Here is a 21547-nt window from a genome sequence, read left to right as displayed (position 1 = left end):
CCCGTCTCGGCCCCCCAAAGTGCTGGGATTACAGGCTTGAGCCACCGCGCCCGGCCAGTGTGTCAGTTTTCTTGATGGTCTGGTCTCTTGGTGAGAGATGCTCTTCCTGGCCGCATCTAGTCAGCCAGCTTAGCTCCCTCCCCAACTCTTTTAGATTTCTCCAAACATCATTGTACTGATCTTTAAGGCTCTGGTATTCCTGTTTCCACTTCCTGGTTCTCGAGTGTACTGGTATCTTCCCTACCCTTGCAGGTAACAGGGTGACAGGGCAAAGGCAAAGGAGCAGTAGAGGGTAACTGAGCCGCGGACACGTAGGCACAGAAGACAAAGGCCCGGAGAGATCCTGCAATATTTGCTTCTGATGAGGGCCTCAGGCTGCTTCCACTCATGGTGGAAGGCAAAGGAGAGCTGGTGTGTAGAGATCACATGGCGAGAGAAAGCAAAAGATGGGGGAGGTGCCAAGCTCTTTTAAACCACCAGGTGTCATTGTTGTTAATTGGAAAAAAATTAACTTGTCCCTGGGAAATGAGCAAGAACTCACACTCCCACCACCGTGAGGCATTAATCTATTCATCAGGGACCCACCCCCATGACCCAAACACCTCCCACTAGGTCCCATCTGCAACACTGGGGATCAAATTTCAACCTAAGATTTGGAAGGATAAACATTCAAATTGTAGCACATTCCTAGGCAGAAGTACGTACCTGGGTGCACCAAAATTCATGTACTAGAGTATCTGGACAGTACTAGCTTCCAAATGGTAAATGAACCAAACAGCCGTCAGATAAATAGTATGTGGTTTATTCACACAATGGAATATTATACAACCATGAGAATGAAAAACCATGTACAAATACATGCAACAAAAATCTCACAAACATAATATGGGTGAAAAGAAACCAGATACAAAGAATGCATAATTCCATTTATGTATCATCCCAAACCAGACAGAACTAATCTATGCTCTTAGAACTCAGGATAGTGGTTTCCCTTGGAGAGGTAGTTAACTGGAAGGGAATCTGATAGGGGGCTTCTGGGGTGCTGATTGTATGCACGTGTTCCATTTGTGAAAAATCATTGATGTGTTTCTATAGTTACACTTTAATAAAAAGTTAAAATGATTTGCCTCTGTCTGGATACTCAACTCAAAACTGAAAAAAAGGCCTCCTTTTCTCAGCCTCCCTTTGGCTACACTCTTGTACTGCCATTCCCAGCTCCGGCCACTTGCAAACGGTGAGGGTGGGAAGAGAACCGTCTCCCTGTCATGCAGGCTAAACTAGATTTGCTACAGGTTGGGCTGCTAAAGGAGGAGGCCCATCAAACTTAAATTCAAGTCTTATCTTTGCTTCCTGCCAGTGCACTCGAGGGCCGTCTTGCTCTCTCTAACCCCCCCTTTCAACAAAGCCCCTTACTCAGAAAGAAACACTCCTCCCAGGGAACATCTACGTAGGTACCAACGTTTTGAACCAAAAGGATGGAGCTCTAATCGTGAACATCTCAAGCTGCAGGTGGTGGATGGGTGGAGTCATCTGGGCTGACACCCACGGAGGTATATAACAAGCACTTGGAGGGCAGGCCCGACTTGGGGAGGGGGTGTGGAAATCCTAGCTCTCCTTTGGGCAAGTCTGTATCCTCTATGACTCAGTTTCCTCATCATTAAAATGGGAATAATGGTGCTGAGATGTTGTAACAATCAAAATGAGTTACCACAGGTGAAGAATTTGGCGAAGTGACTGACTCAGGTAGGAGACTAATAAACGTGAGTTGTCAGCTCGGCTTTGTCCAAGGTACGCTGTCCCCAGAAAAGTACAACCCAGGAGAAGTCCAGGGCGCAGGGGACTTGAGGGCTTGCTCAAGTCTCCACAGCCAAACTGTGCAGAGTACCCTTGGGTGTCCTCAGCGTCCTCAATATCGTGGTGAGGCGCAGGCACTACGGAGTGGGGTGGCTTTTAGGCCTACGTGGGAGCAGAGGACAAACTGGGAAGCACAAGAGGGAGAGAAGTGCTGACAGTGCCCCGGGATCCAGTCCCGTCCATATCTGCTAAAGATCATGACAGAAGTGTAGCAGCCTTTGCACTGGTTGCCTTCAAACAATTAGGAATGTTGTTCTGTCCGAGGGCGGGGAATGAAAACGCTTGTCAAGTGTGTAGTATTTGATACAGCAGCAACTAGGGAGGTTCTAACATCACACACTCACACTTCCTATTTGACCAACAGGCCGTCAAGTACCACAGGGATTTTGGTACAACTTCCATTACTGGGGCCTGGTCCCTGGATTTGGCCTCTATTTTGCAGACCCTAGAGACCCTCTGTGGTGACTGGCTCGAGATAACCCAAACGCACAAGGCCTGAGGTAGACAACAGAAAGTCAGTTTTTCAACAAAAAACAATGTTCGGTAGCTAGAACATTCACACTGGCATTTTCACCGTGCAGGCAGATCTCTACAAGTAACCAAACCTTCATCACAAAGATACTTGAAGAGTACTTGAATACAAATCAAAATGACATAATGGCACTAAGCTAAAAAACAGGTTAAGAAGAAATTCCCGAGTTAACAAAACTGGATACCTGGCCCTCTCATGGCTCAGCAACCTTTGTCTGCTTTTCTATGATGCTGACCAATATACTCTCAGCTCTGCTCTGATTCTCTACTAACATGTGAAGTGAGACAGCGATCGTGCTCCCTCGATTTCCAAGTGTGGGTGGGGGAGCAGGCTGGGAAACTCACTGTGCTGGCAACCTGCCTTTCAGGCATTACGAGAAGGCGTTAACGTAAGTGAGAGTCTCCACCCCGTGTTTTCTCCGGCTGATGGCCAGTTTCTTTGCGAGTCACCCTGGACCCAGAGAGCGTGGCTGGGTGCTGAAGGCACAGGAGGGCCAAGCCGGACGCTGCAGTGGCTCTGCAGAGGCCCTCTCACAGAATCGCAATACTCTCCGCAGGTTAGAACACGGCTTCCTCAGAAGTGGTTAAAAACTGCCAGCTCCTCTCCCTGAACACAAGCCACTAGTGCTTTTTCTCAAGTATATCCTGGGCCCAAAGCATTGAACATCAGCAGTCTTCGTTCCATCACAATCCAGCCACGGTCCCAGATCAATCAGCGCAATCCCCAGTTCCGTCATCCCACCAATAGCTGGCTGGGTCTTCATTTCTAATTCCATTCTCGGAGGATAAACTGCACGGCAGGTCTGGGAGGGCCCCACTTCACTGAGCTTACGGCAACAGGTGCTCTTCCTGGCCTGATGGTGAAAAGCCACGCCCCCTCACAACAGTCACCTAAGTCCTGAGTAGAAAACCGAACATTTCGACTGCAAGGTGGGTCGAGGGCGTCCTACTAGGTCCCTCCACCTTGGTGGTTGGAGAGGATAGGCAGGGGTCCTTTTCCTTTTCCTAACAGTTCTTAAGTCAATGTCCAGAAACTTAATTGTAGCAAGGAGACACGGGCTGGGGGCGGGTGGGGGGTGGTGGAGAAAGAACTGATAAGGCAAGCGACAGGCAAAGCTCAAGGAGGAAGGCGGCTGCCTGAACGCAGTGCCTGCAGACGTGGCTCCAGTGAGCCTCCCCCACACCAGCAACAGTGGGTTCAGTCCCCAGAGCGTCTTCTCAGATCTAATCTCACTCTCTGCTCCTTTCTGTTCACTGAAGGCCTGAGGAACTCTACCTTTCTGCTTTGTATTACCACTGGTTACTCCATCCTTTGCAGGATTCTCCTCTCCCCCAAATTACCCATGGCGTGGAAGAGGCTGAAAGAGGCTAAAAGTACATGTATTATTATTACCTGTTAAGACCAGTAAATGCGAACTGAGGAAATGATGATGATGCTTTTCCTGTACCTACAAGCTATCAATACACTTCCCGGCACTGCGCTAGAATGAAAACGAACCGTGTATGTGACAGGACGACTTCCTTTCCCCACCTCACCAACACCATCTGCAAACTTCTCCTAGCTAATGGCAGCCACCAGAGTCAGATGCAGTATTACTTACTTCCCAAACGACTTAAGGCAAAAAGACTTATTTTTGTAAACTGGTAACACTTTGGAGATTCACAGGTTGCAGAAGGAACTGAAATGAGGAAACCCTATTTTCTTGCTAAAAAGCTTGCAACTCTAACACCATGAACGGTTAATAGACATAAACTAATAAAGACACTATGTTTTTAAAACAAGTATTGTGAATTACTACAGAAAGTGATGTTTTTGTAAACCATGGCTTAATAATTTAAAAAACAATACTCAATTGCTCTGCTTCATTCTTGAACTTTTTCACTACATCTACATCTAAAAACTGGCAAGTTTTCCAAATGGTGGTGTAAAGTAAGGACAACAGTTCACATAGGTACCAGTTTTGGAAAAGCAGTCAATTATACAAGTGACAATTTTAACAATGGCTCGTATGGTGCAAAGTGCTGAGGCTGTAACAGAAGAACAGGTATTGCTTATTTCTGGGCTGAAGTGGGTATACAGCATCAGTTGGTGAGAATATTCCTAATGCAGTTCTATCTATAAATTTGGAAAAAATGTGCAACATGTTTACATGGGAGGGATTTTCACTAAATTTTGAGAAAAATAACTATGGCACCATTTGTTCAATGAAGAAAGGTAAATGTGTCTAATCACAATCTTGGTAACTGGAAACATTAATTGCTGTGGTAGTAAATTCTCAAAAGAAAGCCCCCAAATTCCAAAATTCTATGCTGCCACTTAAAATGTTCTAACCAGCTCCTGAATTGTGGCATGTTAATGATTATTTCAAAATGCAATACATTGCTAAAATTTCAGCTAAGCAACTTTCATGAACATCTGAAATTGAGTTCTAAACTTTTAACTTGAACAATACATATTGAACACTTACATTCAACTGTACAGACCATTAAATCTTGAAAAATGCTATATAACAAAACCATAGAAATGAACATACTATGAAAATGCTCTCTGACCAATTCTACAACTGCAATAAATTGAATACTGTAGACGCACACAGGACAAATCTGAGCACTGAGGAAAGAGTTTAGTTGCTTTAACAAGTCATATTATATTTGTATGAGCTAAGATCATAGAGGCAAATGGAATTCTTAGAACATTACCTAAAAATAGACTTTTAAAGACAGAGGTCCCAATTCATTCTTATATACACATGCAAAAGTTCATCTGTCACAGACAGCAAATGCTGAATTTCTGCACTGCAGTTTCTGGCAGCATCCTGCACATTTAGAATTAAAATCAACAGACAGAGAAATGTCAAATATATCGAGATGAGTTGTTCACATCCGTGCAGGGCAGAACATGGCCCCTCTGGGACTACTGCCTGTGCTCACTGCTGTTTCTCAAAGGCAAACACCAAGTAAATACCTAAAAAGGAAATAAATAAGAGTTTAGTTTCTCATATGATTACAATAAATAAAACAATCTGTCTTGTTCATAATTTGGGGAAAATTCTTAGGCTCTCAAGCAGCTTCTGAAAAGGAAAATCCCCGTAAATTCTAAGAGTTCCTCTATTATCTGAATCATTTTTAGGCAGACATGGGATGGTATTTGTTTACTTTAAAACAATTATCTACTTACTATAATACTCAGTGATATAGCAGCCCATGGGAAAACCAGTTCAACAGCTCTAAAAATCAGTTTTTTTTTTTTTTTTTTTTTTTTTCTGGAGACGGAGTCTCGCTCTGTCGCCCAGGCTGGAGTGCAGTGGCCGGATCTCGGCTCACTGCAAGCTCCGTCTCCCGGGTTCACGCCATTCTCCTGCCTCAGCCTCCCGAGTAGCTGGGACTACAGGCGCCCGCCACCTCGCCCGGCTAGTTTTTTGTATATTTTTTAGTAGAGACGGGGTTTCACTGTGTTAGCCAGGATGGTCTCGATCTCCTGACCTCGTGATCCGCCCGTCTCGGCCTCCCAAAGTGCTGGGATTACAGGCTTGAGCCACCGCGCCCGGCCTAAAAATCAGTTTAAGGTAAGAAAAATCAAAGTATAACTAAACTAAAAGTATAACAAATTAAAATTATAAATTAAATTTTAAATTAAAAGTGTAACAAAGAAAACTAGAATTAAAATATTAAAGCTATTTTATAAAAGAAGAATTAAAGGAACATACATGTTAACAATTCACCCAATGACTGTGTTGCAGGGCCTTGTGAAGAAAGTGCGCCTGAAGCTCTATGACAATTAATACTTACAGACACTATTTCTATTTCTGCATGTACTGGCCCCAAGAGCTCTCTCCCTGAAATAAGGTTTCCTGCTTCGACTCAAAAGACAGCTAAATGAATTTACGATTCCTTGTTCTGAACCAAGCTGAAACCTATTAAAGGCATACCTAACTTTATTTAGCCTCACAGATTTTTTTTTTTTTACAAATTGTAGCTCTGTGGCAATACCACGTCAAGCAAGTCTACTGGCACCATTTTTCCAACAGCACATGCTTGCTTCAGGTTTTATATCACATTATGGTAACTCTTGCATTATTTCAAGCTTTTCCATTATTATCTGTCATGACGATCTGTAATCAGCGATCTTTGCTGTTGTTGTTATAACTGTTTTGGTGTGCCACAAACTTTACAGAAGTGCCTTTGTAAGATGGAGAACTCCTAAATGTCATGAGTGCTCTGATGCTCCACTAATTAGCTGTTCCCCCATCTCTCACCCTCCCTCTCCTCGGCCTCTCTGTTTCTGGAGATCCAACAATATTGAAACAAGGCCAGTTAATAACCCTACAATGGTCTCTACATGTTCAAGTGAAACGAACACTTGCACATCTCTCACTTTAAATCAGAAGCTAGAAATGATTAAGCTTAGTGAAGAAGGCATGTCAAAAGCTAAAATAGGCAAAAAGCTAGGCTTGAAATCAGGTGTTATGAATGCAAAGGAAAAGTTCTTAAAATAAAAGTCTACTCCAATAAACACACTGGAATAACAAAGCAAACAGCCTGACAGCTGATTTTCAGAAAAAGTCTGAGTGGTCTGCAAAGAAGGTCAACCAGTCACAACATTCCCTTTATCCAAAGCCTAATTCAGAGGCCCTAACTCGCTTCAATTCTATGAAGGATGAGAGAGGTGAGGAAACTGCACAAGAAAAGTCTGAAACTAGAAGTTGGTTCAGGAGGTTTAAGGAAAGCAGCCACCTTCATAATGTAAAAGTACAAGATGATGCAGCAAGTGCTGATGTAGAAGCTGCAGCAAGTTATGCAGATCTAGCTAAGATCACCGATGAAGGTGGCTACATTAACTAAGCAAGATCTTCAATGGAGACGAGGCAGCTTCTATTAGAAGATGCCACTGAGGACTTTCATAGCTAGAGAGGTCAACACCTGGTTTCAAAGCTTCAAAAGACAGGGTGACTCTCCTGTCAGAGGCTAATGCTGCTGGCGACTTTAAGGTGAAGCCAATGCTCATTTATCCTTCCAAAAATCCTGAGGCCCTTCAGAATTATGTAGAATCTGCTCTGCTCATGCTCTATAAATGGAACAAAGCCTGGATGACAGCATATCTGTTCACAGTTTACTGAGTATTTTAAGCCCACTGTTGAGACCTACTGCTCAGAAAAAGAAAATTCTTTAAAAAATATTACTACTCATTGGCAATGTACCTGGTCACCCAGGAGGTCTGATGAAGATGTATAAGGAGATTAATGTTATTTTCATGCCTGCTGATACAACATCCATTCTGCAGCCCATGATCAAGGGGTGATTTTCATTTTTAAGTCTTCTTATTTAAGAAATACATTTTGTAAGGCTATAGCTGCCATAGATAGCGATTCCTCTGATGGATCTGGATGAAGTAAATTTAAAACCTGATGGAAAGGATTCACCATTCTAGATATCTTTTTTTTTTTTTTTTTTTTTTTGGAGACAAAGTCTTGCTCTGTCACCCAGGCTGGGGTGCAGTGGCCGGATCTCAGCTCACTGCAAGCTCCGCCTCCCGGGTTTATACCATTCTCCTGCCTCAGCCTCCCGAGTAGCTGGGACTACAGGCACCGCCACCTCGCCTGGCTAGTTTTTTGTATTTTTTAGTAGAGACGGGGTTTCACCGTGTTAGCCAGGATGGTCTCGATCTCCTGACCTCATGATCCGCCCGTCTCGGCCTCCCAAAGTGCTGGGATTACAGACTTGAGCCACCGCGCCCGGCCATTCTAGATATCATTAAGAATGTTCATGCCTCATGGGATGAGGTCAAAATAACAACATGAACAGAAGTTTAGAAGAACTGGATTCCAATCCTCATGCATGACTTCAAGGGGTTCAACACATCAGTGGAGGAAGTAGCTGCAGATGGGATGGCAACAGCAAGAGAACTAGAATTATAAATGGAGCCTGCAGATGTGACTGAATTGCTCCAATCTTATGATCAAACTTGAACAAATGAGGAGTTGCTTATGGATGAGCTTGAGATAGAATCTGCTTCTGGTAAACACCCTGGGAACACTGTTGAAATGACAACAGAAGATTTAGAATATTAACATTACAAAATCTTAGTTGATAAAGCACCAGGAGAGGTTTCAGAGGAGTGACTCCAATTTAGAAGTAAGTTCTACAGTGGGTAAAACGCTAGGAAGCAGCATTGCATGCTACTGAGAAATCTTCTGTGAAAGAACGGTCAGTCAATGAGCCACAGCCACACCCATCTTCAGCAACCACCATCCACCGAGAGTATTTCTGTCATCGAGCAAAGACCTTCCCTTCACCAGCAGAAAAGATTCGGATTCACTGAAGGTTCAGATGACCTTTAGTATTTTTTACCAATGAAGCATTTTTAAATTAAGGTGTGTATACTGTTTTCAAACACTACTGCACACTTAACAGACCACAGTACAGTGTAAACCTAACTTTTATATGCACTGGGAGATCAAACAATCTCAGTGACTTGCTTTACTGCGGTGGTCTAGAACTAAACTTGCAGTATCCCCAAGGTATGCCTGTGTATCTTCTAATAAAATACCAATAGATTTTAGGGCAAGAAAATACCTGAAAAGGTGACAAATCCTGAAAACATCACAAGGATGTTCGGGGCACGTGCTAGGATACTCAACCGTGAGTCGAGATCAAGTCCATCTAAGCTGGAGGCCTCACTCCTTGAGACGACTTCTGAAGGGAGGGTAGATGAACACAGCTAACTGCCTGATGGCCTCCCAAGACTCCAGCTTCTTGTTCTTCCAACCCAACTTGTACAGGAATACCATGGCAGTTTTTCCAAAATACTACTTTGGTCCTGCTACTATCTGCTCCTTATTTACCGGTTTCCAATTTCCTTTAGTTGAAATGAAACGTGGCTAGCAGCACAGTGACAGGACAGAAAGCAGGCAGGTGTTCATCAAGTCTGCTGCTCCTGCCAGAAGGTAAGGAGGAACGCAGTCCCCAGCACTTGTAGCACATCAGTGTGCACAGCACGTCAGCACTCACAGCTGGCTACTATCACTCGTGCTGTCCCCCGCTCTGGGTGGCCTTTGTGCAGTCCAGCCTTGCCAAATCCCACCTCCCACAGGCCCGTACCAATTGCAAACAACCCCTCAGTCCTGTTCTCTCCTCATTTAGGGTCATCTGAAACCACTAACATGCTAGAGTCTGATTTTCAATACATTGTAACTTTCTAACTTGAAACTCCTAAAAAGTTCCACTTACTGTATAAAATGCCTTCTATGCAGGCATTTCAATTGGGATTTAAAAAATCAAATCGTGAACCACTTCCACTTCCAGAAACAAATCAATAGCAATTCTCGCCTTTCTCATTTAAAGCCATCTTCTAGAGGAGCAGCAGCTCTGATGATAGCTTAATGATCAGACCAGCAGAAGTCTAAAATATCGCTTGGGCCTTGTAGACTCGTGATGGCATGCAAGATACGCTCAACCCACGAAGCCCTCTAGCTTAGAACAGTGCAGTTCATCAAACAGCCAAACAATCCTGGGGTGCCACACTCTAGGTGCAATTTGGCCATTGCTCTCTTCACATGTCCAGCCCATCTCTTCCAATTGTCTGGGGCCATCTAATTTTTCATTTGTACATGATGACTGAAGTTCAGACAAATAGGCAATATAAAAATACAGTTCTAAGCCACAGCCAGTACCACCATCATGATGACTCTTGATCAAAATTTACACCCTACTTTGGGACTAGCAGGATATCTAAGACAGGTAACCAGTCTCCACTGAGGGAAAAAGTAATAAAATCCATAGTTTATGCACACGCTCACTAGTGTGTCCAACACGATCACATGTGTATAACACCCTCCAGTCCCAGTTCTAGTCATAGTACCAATGTTCAGAGACACACAGCCTCAAAATACTGGTCTTGTTTACTCCTTTGCTTTTCTTCTCTATCCAACTCAGGAAGTCTTACTAAATTTTCCTTCTGCCAGGCTTCCACAAAACACGGTTAAGATGACAGATCACTTAGGTAAGCTAATCACAGGTGAGCTCTGTGATCTTAGCAGTTTAGTTTTCTCATCTGTGAAAGGAGATATAATACTCATAAAGTCATTGTGAGGATTAAATGAGTTACAACATGTTATTATAAGGATTAAAGTTACACGCACCTGCACGTGTTCAACACTCAGTAATATCGATATTATTACTACCTCCCAGATTTCATTAGTTTTCATTAAGCTCTCCTTCACCTTTGTTCCCCACTATAGTAACATTAGCACTTAAAAGTCTGCCTAGTAGTATATTTATTTGTGTCTGTTCCTTCCACTACAGTGTAGATTTCTAGAAGGTAGAGATTTAACATCTTTATTTTACTTTACCTTTCACAAAACTTCATGTAAATCAATAATGTTTATCAAATGCATTGTCCTTAATGACCACTTGTGCCTCAACATTATCACCCACCATGTAAGGGGGATTCCTGGGGTAACAGCGAGGCTCTGCGGCCCGACTTCCTCACACCCACCGCTGAAGAACCACCGGTCTTCACAGATGTGCTGTGCTTCTGGCTTCTCTTCTGAACACAGGAACTCCCCTTCAGAGTATCTGTGCACCACGTCTGCCCCTATCGTGCACACCTGTAACGCGTCCTGCTCACGGATGGTTCACTGAACGTTCTAGTGTTATTATGCCTTCACGGTCACATCAGAGTGGCCAAATAAAAAGAAAAAGGCATGCAAGTATTCTATAAGCCAAAAATTCCACTAGAACTCTGAGGTAAACACTTCAAAAAGAGATGGCTACTGAGTAACAAATAGGCAATGAGATTGTCTACACGTGCTCACAAGTTTATGCTGAGGAGACCCTATGTACAGTGTGTCTTCTCTTGGCACTACACAGCTGTGCAAGAAACCAAGATTAGACATATATAGAGATACAGGTATTTGTGTGTGTGTGTAAACACAAACACAACCTAAAATGTGTCAGAAAAACTCAAAGTTTTCAGATTTTATTTTGAGACAGTCTCACTGTGTCGCCCAGACTGGAGTGCAGTGGTGTGATCACAGCTCACTGCAGCCTTGAGGATCAAGCAGTCCTCCTACCTCAGCCTCCTGAGTAGCTGGACCACAGGCACAGGCCACTACACCTGGCTAATTTTTTTGTATTTTTGGTAGAGACAAGCATTCGCCATGTTGCCCAGACTGGTCTCAACTCCCGGGCTCGAGGAATCTGGCTGTCTCGGCATCCCAGAATACTGACTTCTGGTGTGAGCCACCGCGCCCGGCCTTTCTGCAGGTTTTAATGATCATTTTGAAACAGGAACTTTGACATTATCAGTTAATCTATGCTGATGATATACTCACTTGTAGCTTCCCATTCTGATTTACTTAAGGTTCCCTAAAATTACAAAAGAGAAAAAGAAAATTTTAGATTCAAGATGGAAGTAAACATATGCTTATTTCTAAATAACCAGCACAGATGTCCAAAAGACCCTAACTTCATTGTAAATACACATTCAATTCACTCCTATAATGTGATTTGAGTATATAAAAGAAATCAGTGAGATTAACTTTGAAAGCCATCTTCTCACACTTTTACCCTCCTGCCAAATTCTCTAACTTGCAAATTCTCAAAGACTGAATGTATGTGAAGAGGGAATAGTGTGTGAGTGTGTGTGTGGGTGTAACTGGAAAATGCATCTATCTAATATTCTTAATCTGGAAAATGAAAAAACAAAAAAGGCCTATCTTGAAACAATAAACAGCACTGGTGGAAAAAATACAATTTTTGTGTTTTTTCAAAGGAGTAACAAAATAAAGTATATATTACACAAAGGAAATAAATTACATTTATGTAGCTATCAAAATATTAAAGATATGTGTTGCTTTGCACACACCATTAACTATAATAACAAGATCTAGCGGCAGTTCTAGTGATGTCATTTTTCCAGACATGATAAATGAAAACAATATTCTAAGATATTGGCAAAAATGTGCTATGAAAATATCTGTAATTTCCACTGATGACAAAGCCATAGTAGCAGCTAATTATCACTGTGGTACTATTGTAGTAATTATTTTTAAAAACTTTTACACAGAAATTAGTGTAAGTTAAGATGTAATTTTTTCCCATTTAAATTCCTGGACCCCTGAATTCTATCTATGAAATGCTGTGATTCATTGGTGCCTACATTAGCAGGGAACTTGCACACCAAGCCTGTAATGTTTTCACTATCTTCACTGCCTTAGATATAGCACTCCATCTCAGTCCATTGAACTGAATTTTATTCCATATTCTGTGGTTATAACAAGTCAACATCGCTTAGGGGAAACAACTGATTTGTAAGTCAATGAGCCCAAGTATTGTAAGCAAGTGAAATAATTTCCTATGTCTCCATATAAGGCATGTTCTTTTTCTCATTCTCTATAAAATACTTTCAAAAATTAAAACTTACCAAAGGTAACTTTACTTGACTGTTCTTCATGTACTTGGCTGCATGTTCATAGTCATCCACCCTCTCAGAGACAAGTTTAGAACTCTCATTTGCAGGATATGGCTGGGCAAACAAATGAAAGTCCTAGTTACAATAACACATTGAAATTTAAAATTCAGAATTACACATGCTAAATCACTGAAATAACATAATTAGAATAATTCATAAGTACTACTGCAGGAATACAAACTACAGATACTTTTGAAATATGAAAAAAAATAAAGGAAGAATCCTCTCTTAAACCAATTTTTTTTAAAAAATTATACTTTAAGTTCTAGGTTACATGTGTAAAACGCGCAGGTTTGTTACATAGGTATAGATTGGCCATGTTGGTTTGCTGCACCCATCAACTCATCATTTATATTAGGTATTTCTCCTAACGCTATCCCTCCCCTAGGCCCCCACCCCATGACAGGCCCCAGTGTGTGATGTTCCCTGCCCTGTGCCCATGTGATCTCAGTGTTTGACTCCTACCTATAAGTGAGAACATGTGTTTGGTTTTCTGTCCTTGTGTTAGTTTGCTGAGAATGATGGTTTCCAGCTTCATCCACGTCCCTGCAAAGGACATGAACTCATCCTTTTTTATGGCTGCATAGTGTTCCACGGTGTGTATGTGCCACATTTTCTTAATCCAGTCTATCACTGATGGACATCTGGGTTGGTTCCATGTCTCTGCTATTGTGAATAGTGCCACAATAAACATATGTGTGCATGTGTCTTTATAGTAGTATGATTTATAATCTTCTGGGCATATACCCAGTAATGGGATCACTGGGTCAAATGGTATTTCTAGTTCTAGATCCTTGAGGAACTGCCACACTGTCTTCCACAATGGTTGAACTAGTTTACACTCCCATCAACAGTGTAAAAGCATTCCTATTTCTCCACATCCTCTCCAGCACCTGTTGCTTCCTGAATTTTTAACGATCACCATTCTAACTGGCGTGAAATGGTATCTCACTGTGGTTTTGATTTGCGTTTCTCTGATGACCAGTGAAGATGAGCATTTTTTCATGTGTCCGTTGGCTGCATAAATGTCTTCTTTTGAGAAGTGTCTGTTCATATCCTTTGTCCACTTTTTGATTTTTTTTTTTCTTGTAAATTTGTTTAAGTTCTTTGTAGATTCTGGATATTTAGCCCTTTGTCAGATGGGTAGATGGCAAAAATATTCTCCCATTCTGTAGGGTGCCTCTTCACTTTGATGATAGTTTCTTTTGCTGTGCAGAAGCACATCTAATTTAGTTTAATTAGACCCCATTTGTCTTTTGGCTTCTGTTGCCCAGGCTGGAGTGCAGTGGCGTGAACTCAGCTCGCTGCAAGCTCCACCTCCCAGGTTCACGCCATTCTCCTACCTCAGCCTCCGAGTAGCTGGGACTGCAGGCGCCCACGATCACGCCTGGCTAATTTTTTTTGTATTTTTTAGTAGAGACGGAGTTTCACCATGTTAGCCAGGATGGTCTCAATCTCTTGACCTCATGATCTGCTTGCCTCGGCCTCCCAAAGTGCTGGGATTACAGGCGTGAGCCACTGCACCCAGCCTGCTTTTGCTGTTTTAGTCATGAAGTCTTTGCCCAAGCCTATGTCCTGAATGGTATTGCCCAGGATTTTTTCTAGGGTTGATATGGTTTTAGGTCTTACATGTAAATCTTTAATCCATCTTGAGTTAATTTTTGTATAAGGTGTAAAGAAGGGATCCAGTTTCAGCTTTCTACATATGGCTAGCCAGTTTTCCCACACCATTTATTAAATAGGGAATCCTTTCCCCATTGCTTGTTTTTATCAGGTTTATCAAAGAAGATCAGATGTAAACCAGCAATTTTTTTTTTTTTTTTTTTTTTTGAGACAGAGTCTTGCTCTCTCCCCTAGGCTGTATTGCAGTGGCAGGATCTCTACTCACTGTAACCTTGGCCTCCCGAGCTCAAGTGATCCTCTACCTCAGCCTCCTGGGTAGCTGGGACTACACGCACAAGCCACCATGCTGGCTAATATAAAAAAATTTTTTTGTAGGGACAAGGTCTCAGTATGTTGCCCAGGCTTCTGTTAAATTCCTGGTCTCAAAGAATTCTCCTACCTCAGTCTCCCGAAGTGCTGAGATCACAGGTGTGAACCACCACATCCAGTCTTACAGTCAACTTTTATCACAATCTTAGGATATTCACAGCTGGAAGAAGCTACATAATTTAATCACCATCAAGAACCATTTAGCAGCAAACACTTGCAACTTCTCTATTGTTAGCCAAAGGCTTTGTATATATAAATACAGAGCTTAAAGATGTCATAAAAAGAGCTAAATATTAAAATGATGGCGATTTAATAGCCATGAAAAGCATAAATAGCAATTACAAATAATACAAATAAAAAAGTCAAGTCAACAGAGAACCCTGTTTAATAATCTAGCCTCCAAATTACAGACATTTCCCACATTTACATAAGACTATGGAAAAGGGTCAGAAAAACATGCTGTGTTTTTAAGGGTATGCTGGCCAACTGTTTATCCAAATTACTTCAAGTGCTATTTTTAATCCATTTTAAGTGATATCCCTTCATAGTATCTGAATTTTGCCTTTTAATAGATGTAAATCAGGCCTGGCTGGGTGGCTCATGCTGTAACTCCAGCACTTTGGGAGGCCGAGGCAGCCAGATCACTTGAGCTGAGGGGTTCGAGACTAGCTTGGGCCAACATGTCAACATCCTGTCTCTACATAAAATAGAAAAAGTAGCCAGGTGTGGTGGCACATGCCTGTAGTCCCAGCTACTCAGAAGGCTGAGGTTGCCTTCTGAGTATCACTGAGGCCGGGGTTGGTGGAGGCGGGCGGGGGGGTGGGTGGGGTGGTGGTGGTTGTGGGGAGGGGTTACAGTGTGCCAAGATGGTGCCAGTGCACTCCAGCTTGGATGACAGAGCGAGACTCTGTCTCCCCCACTCCCCTACCAAAAAACAAACCAGATACATGTAAATCAAAACACAATAAATTACATAAAACATTTAACAGAACCATCTACTCTACAAAGTTTATATTTTTTAATAATTCATTTATAATTATTTGTCTTACAGCAACAAACCAGCTAGAAAGGAAGCACTGTAAACTTACAACTCCCTAATAAACTTTTAAGAAAGGATCTATGAATATCTGCTGTGCAGTCTTCTTTGTCTCTTTTTTTAATAAACATCCTGTGGCAAGTTCAGGCATTAGAAATTAACCCATTTATTTGCTGTTTTAAAAGTATTCGGCTATTTAGGACTGCTGTATCATTAGCATAAGCCACTTTACTTTGTATCACATCCCAGCACAGGGCTATAAGAAAGAACACAGACTATCAATCAGGTTTTTGGAACTTTAATTCTACGTGTTGTAGTTTTACCATATCACAAAGACTCAGAACTTCATTTCTAAATGCCTGCCAAACTATTTTGTTGTACACTTGTTCTTTAACTTATCCTCCATGTGATTATCTGCTTATCACTGGACACCCAGTTTCTCTTCTCTACCGATCATTTTGAAAGACCAACCAATACACGATTATAAAGCTGCAAAACATCGTTATTTTTTAAAATTTATTTTTTGAGACGGAGTTTCAGTTTTGTCACCCAGGCTGGAGTGCAGTGACATGATCTTCGCTTACTGCAACCTCCACCTCCCGGGTTCAAGTGATTCTCCTGCCTCAGCCTCCCGAGTAGCTGGGATTACAGGCGTGCACCACCACATCTGGCTAATTTTGTATTTTTAGTAGAGATGGAGTTTTACCATGTTGGCCAGGCTGCTCTACAACTCCTGACCTCGGGTGATCTGCCCGCCGCGGCCTCCCAAAGTGCTGGGGTCACAGGCGTGAGCTGCCACGCTGGGCCCAAAACTTATTAAAACATATATATCTTAGTGTCTCCTCTAAAAGCAGTTACTTTTCCACAAGTGTCCCTAGAATATTTTGCTGGTGGAAAAAAAAGAAAACAGGTGTCAGGACCTAGAGTTGCATGGCCTACATCTTTTCATTCTTTCTTCTCTCTGTTCCAATGCTCCAGGAAAGCAGAAAAGTTGTACTGGTTCTAGTGCTGAACCCAGACGAAAGCTGGATGCTTCAGGAAAAGACTTTTTGTGGCAAATATCAAGACACAGATCCATTTAAACCTCTGACCTGGTCAAAAGCAGTGGCATCTGACTGCTCTTTCCACCTCTGGTCTGATCTCAAAGTCCCTCCAAACCGTCCCCCATTATGCCACCCAAGTAGCGTCCTAACTCTTATCTGGGCATGTCCTTTCCTGCTCCCAGTCCTTTACATGCCCACCAGAGTGACTTGGTCAAGAAGTAGGAAAACCAAAGGACATTTCAAACTACATGCTATTACTGCTTCTGTCCGCAGACAGCCATGGTAACAGGTCATAACCCCAAGTGCAGTACTGGGAGAGACGGAAGACTGCTGAAGAACTGTGAAAGCCATTAGTACTAGTCCCTCAAACATCCCCTGTGCTCTCAGGTTTCTCTGCCTGTCCTCTACCAGTCTTCTTCCTTCCCAAAAGGCCCTTATATACACTCACTGCACTTGGAATGCTTCTTCAATACTTCAGTCCAGTTCCCATCATGGACTGCATAATTCACAGAAACAACATGCCATAAAATCCTTATTATCCCATACCCTACTATACCTAAGTACATTTTGACATAAATTACACAAGTGAATTCATCACCCATATGCTAAGAGAAAAGCTAAATAATTGACCACTGTCACGCAAAGCACCATCAAATAAAGGCGATATGCTAAAGGTATGCTGTGTATGTGGGACAGGGGGACTTATCCACACATGGTTTGCTAGTTTTCTCCTCTTCCTCAAGACAAACAAAACAAGCCTCCCTTCCTAATATAAAGCCAGTAAAAACATTCTTAGACCTAAAGTATAGGAAATACAACTAATGAGGAATATAACATTTTACTGATTATGTCTCTTTAAAGACAATTTAGAATTTATAGAAAGTTTTCTCACTCAACATTGTGGGAGTGGCTGGGTGCAGGTGCAACTTCAACAGGAGACTTTTGTTTGAGTATCATCTAAAAACTGAAGAACATCAAAAGGTTAGCATGGCCTTGAGATAGTCATTGATCCTCTGAGCCTCAGGCTGCCTACTAAAAAATAGTGAAAACTGGCCAGGTGCAGTGGTTCACACCTGTAATCCCAGTACTTTGGGAGGCCGAGGTGGGAAGATCGCTTGATGAAGTCAGGAGTTTGAGACCAGCCTGGGCAACACGGCAAAACCTCAGTACAAAAGTTTAAAACTGAGCCAGGTGTGGTGACACAAGCTTGTAGTCAGTTACTCAGGAGGCTGAGGTGGGAGGGTCACCTTCCAGAGGGTGAAGGCCTCAGTGAGCTGTGATTGCATCACTGCACGCCAGCCTGGGCAACGGTGTGAGATCCTGTCATTTAAAAAAAAAAAAAAAAAAGAATAGGAAAAATAAAGGAAAAGTTACTGTTCTGCCTACTTCATGGAGGTCATTAGAGCACGCTTAAAGTACCTAAACTGAATCAACTCTCTAAAGAAGTTTAATGTCCACTTGATGAATATAATTCTACTGATCAATAATAAAAATGCTCACTAAATATTTTAGGTCTGTCCAACCAGACATTGTCTGATAAGGAGAAAAAGGAAAAACAATCAATGGCTATGTGCTTGAAGCTTATACAGGTACCTTCATTGCTGCATTAGGTCAGGAGAGGTCTCAGCAACAGCACAGTCTAAAAGACTGGAGCCTGCTAAAGAATTACCACACAACAAAATTACGTACAGTGTGAGCTCCTCTGGACACTGGCCAGGAAGGTTCTAAATTACTGTCGTAACCAAAAGGCACTGTTGTAAAGAACGGGTTCTCAACCTGGGGCAATTCTGCCCACGAGGGGACATTTGGCCATGTCTGGAGAGTTTTCTGGTGATCATAACTGGGGACAAGAGTGTTACTGGAAGGCATCTAGTGGGCAGAAGCCAAGAATGCTACTGATATCCTACAATGCACAGCATCCCACAGCAAGGAAATATCCAGAAGAAAATGTCAACAGTCCTGAGGTTGAGAAATCCTATTTTAAAGCAGTACTATCCAGAAAACAGAATTTGGTAACAGCAGTATTCGTTCTTTCATCAAGCATTTACTGAGCATTCACCATGCAGTTTCTGTATTAAGCTCTGTCCTAAGTGCTGAAGAGCGCAATACATGTAACTACTTCATGATCAGATGGCCTTGCGAGGATGTCAACAACAGCCGAACAAGTTCACCATGACTGGAATTTTTACATCTTCTCTAAATACTCACCTCCAAGGCCTGCATTCGTTTTAACAGCATTTTATTTTCATTGTTCTTAATCTTTTCTTCGTAGAATTCCAGAAATGTTTTTTTGTAGACTAGTTTCATATTGTATTTCTTTGCCATTCTGTCCAAAAAAAGATACTTAATGAAAAGCTTCTGCATGTTTGTAATTCCCAGCAGTGACATCTTCTGGACTTAACTAAAGAAGCTACCATTTCCTCGATAAATTCACAATACAGTCATACCAAATGAAGCAAGAGTAACATATCACACCTAAAAGAAACGTGCATTCGAAATCTCAGGGGGTTTCAGAGAGCTCTACTGGTATGACACATAGGTCAGGAAGCAAATGGTCAGCTGTGGAAGGAAGCTGTGGAGCTGTGAGATGGGGAAGAAGTAGTGTAGGAAACTCTTTTCTACTGATTCCATTCTACTTTACTTGATCTCTCACAGCTGCACTGAACACAGCCGCCGACTTCCTTCTTAAAGATTCACTTTCATCTCTTGACTTCTCTGGCAAGATACACTATTAATTTTTCCCCTACATCGTGGACTGCTTCTTCACAGGTTTTTTTTTTTTCTTTTTACTTGCAGGTTTCTGTTTTTTACCCAACTTCTAAACTTCAAGGTTCTGAAGAGTACAGTCCACAGTCCCACTCACTTCCACCCCACAGCTATCGGTAGTTCAGCTCTCTCTCATCACTCATGGATTCTACCGCTTATTAGAAATCTTCACCTGCATGTGTCACTGGCACTCTCTAACTTCCCATATCTAAGGCTGAACATCACTACTCTTTTTCTGCCAATCTTTGCCACTTCAGTAAATCCATCTAGTGATCCATGCCATCTCCCCCTTTTGCCCGCTGTGCTCAATATACATCACTAAGTCCTTTCTATTTTACCTAGAAAACATCAATTTCAAATAGGTCAACTTCTTACCTCCTGCATTTGGCACCATCCTGCTGCTTCAGTCGCCATCACCACTCAGTGGTACCAGTCCATAAACTCACTTTGCTTGTCCCCTGCTTCCATTCTTACTCTCCCTCAATGAATTTTCCAATCGCAGCCAGATTAAGCTTCAGAAATGTGGACCTGAGTCATGTCTCTACCCTCCTTAACACCCTCCACGGGGCTCCAGTGCACGCAGGACACAGAACATGGTCTCTAAGACATGCATCTGTAAAGGAATGCTGCCTCGTTTTGGGACACCCCCACTATCGGTCACGATGGGCCTTCTTTCAACATCCTGGACTAGCCTAGCCTTCCCACTGCAGGGCCCTCACACACGCTGTCCTCGTGTCAGGAGCATTCTTCCCTCCAGTCCTCAGCTGCCCACCTACTTTTCCATCCTTTAGATCCTGACTCAAACATTGCTTCTTTACAGGTATCCTCCTTAAATCTTCTATTATATTAGGTCCCTCCATTAGATTCTCAGGTGTTTTTTTTCCTCACTGCATTTACCAAGTTTATAATTATATATCTGTAGACAACAAGAGGGAGCCTGGAGATGACTTCAGGCAGCAGGTAAAGGAAGAGTGGAAGGAAGTGGGGAAACCCTGAAAGTTAGGTTGGAGACCTCGTGTACAGGGTGGCACTTGAGGGGACAGGGCAAGGGCAAACAGAGGCCACCGAGGTTTCTATGTAAGAGGTTCACGTAGGGCAAACAGGGGCCACCGAGGTTTCTACGTAAGAGGTACACGTAGGGCAAACAGAGGTCACCAAGGTTTCTATGTAAGAGGTTCACGTAAGGCAAACACCAGAGGCCACCGAGGTTTCTATGTAAGAGGTAGAAGTAGGGCAAACAGAGGGCCACCGAGGTTTCTATGTAAGAGGTTCACGTAGGGCAAACAGGGGCCACCGAGGTTTCTACGTAAGAGGTACACGTAGGGCAAACAGAGGTCACCAAGGTTTCTATGTAAGAGGTTCACGTAAGGCAAACACCAGAGGCCACCGAGGTTTCTATGTAAGAGGTTCACGTAGGGCAAACAGGGGCCACCGAGGTTTCTACGTAAGAGGTTCACGTAGGGCAAACAGAGGCCACCGAGGTTTCTATGTAAGAGGTACACGTAGGGCAAACAGGGGTCACCGAGGTTTCTATGTAAGAGGGTCACGTAAGGCAGACACCAGGGGCCACCGAGGTTTCTATGTAAGAGGTTCACGTAAGGAAGACACCAGGGGCCACCGAGGTTTCCATGTAAGAGGTTCACGTAAGGCAAACACCAGGGGCCACCGAGGTTTCTATGTAAGAGGTTCACGTAAGGAAGACACCAGGGGCCACCGAGGTTTCTATGTAAGAGGTACACGTAAGGCAAACACCAGGGGCCACCGAGGTTTCTATGTAAGAGGTTCACGTAAGGCAGACACCAGGGGCCACCGAGGTTTCTATGTAAGAGGTTCACGTAAGGAAGACACCAGGGG

At 42.7% G+C, this 21547-nt stretch overlaps 1 protein-coding gene across 12 annotated transcripts in view; it reads right to left on the bottom strand.

Annotated features, from left to right (window-relative positions):
* Positions 1-781: 781 nt before the first annotated feature.
* RNMT (RNA guanine-7 methyltransferase) overlaps positions 782-21547 on the bottom strand; it is a 41012-nt gene continuing 20246 nt past the window's right edge. For 2 of the 12 annotated variants that reach the window (XR_010582721.2, XR_010582722.2), the window contains 5 exons: positions 19136-19253; positions 12809-12931; positions 11718-11751; positions 8959-10435; positions 5009-5350 (listed from right to left, as the gene is read on the bottom strand). Coding sequence is in view for 6 of the 12 variants with exons in the window: in XM_015439772.3 (XP_015295258.3) it covers positions 5313-5350; positions 11718-11751; positions 12809-12931; positions 19136-19253 (313 nt within the window). In the remaining 6 variants the exon portion in view is untranslated. Of the gene's footprint in view, positions 5351-8958; positions 10436-10865; positions 11046-11717; positions 11752-12808; positions 12932-19135; positions 19254-21547 lie in introns of those variants that run through there. The other 10 variants (XR_010582723.2, XR_010582725.2, XM_015439772.3 and 7 more) reach the window with 6 other exon arrangements.

Source organism: Macaca fascicularis, chromosome 18 (genome assembly GCF_037993035.2).
Source record: "Macaca fascicularis isolate 582-1 chromosome 18, T2T-MFA8v1.1".
NCBI classification, from domain to species: domain Eukaryota; kingdom Metazoa; phylum Chordata; class Mammalia; order Primates; family Cercopithecidae; genus Macaca; species Macaca fascicularis.
The sequence above is the reverse complement of the archived record's forward strand: the minus strand, read 5'-3'. Positions and strand labels throughout refer to the sequence as shown.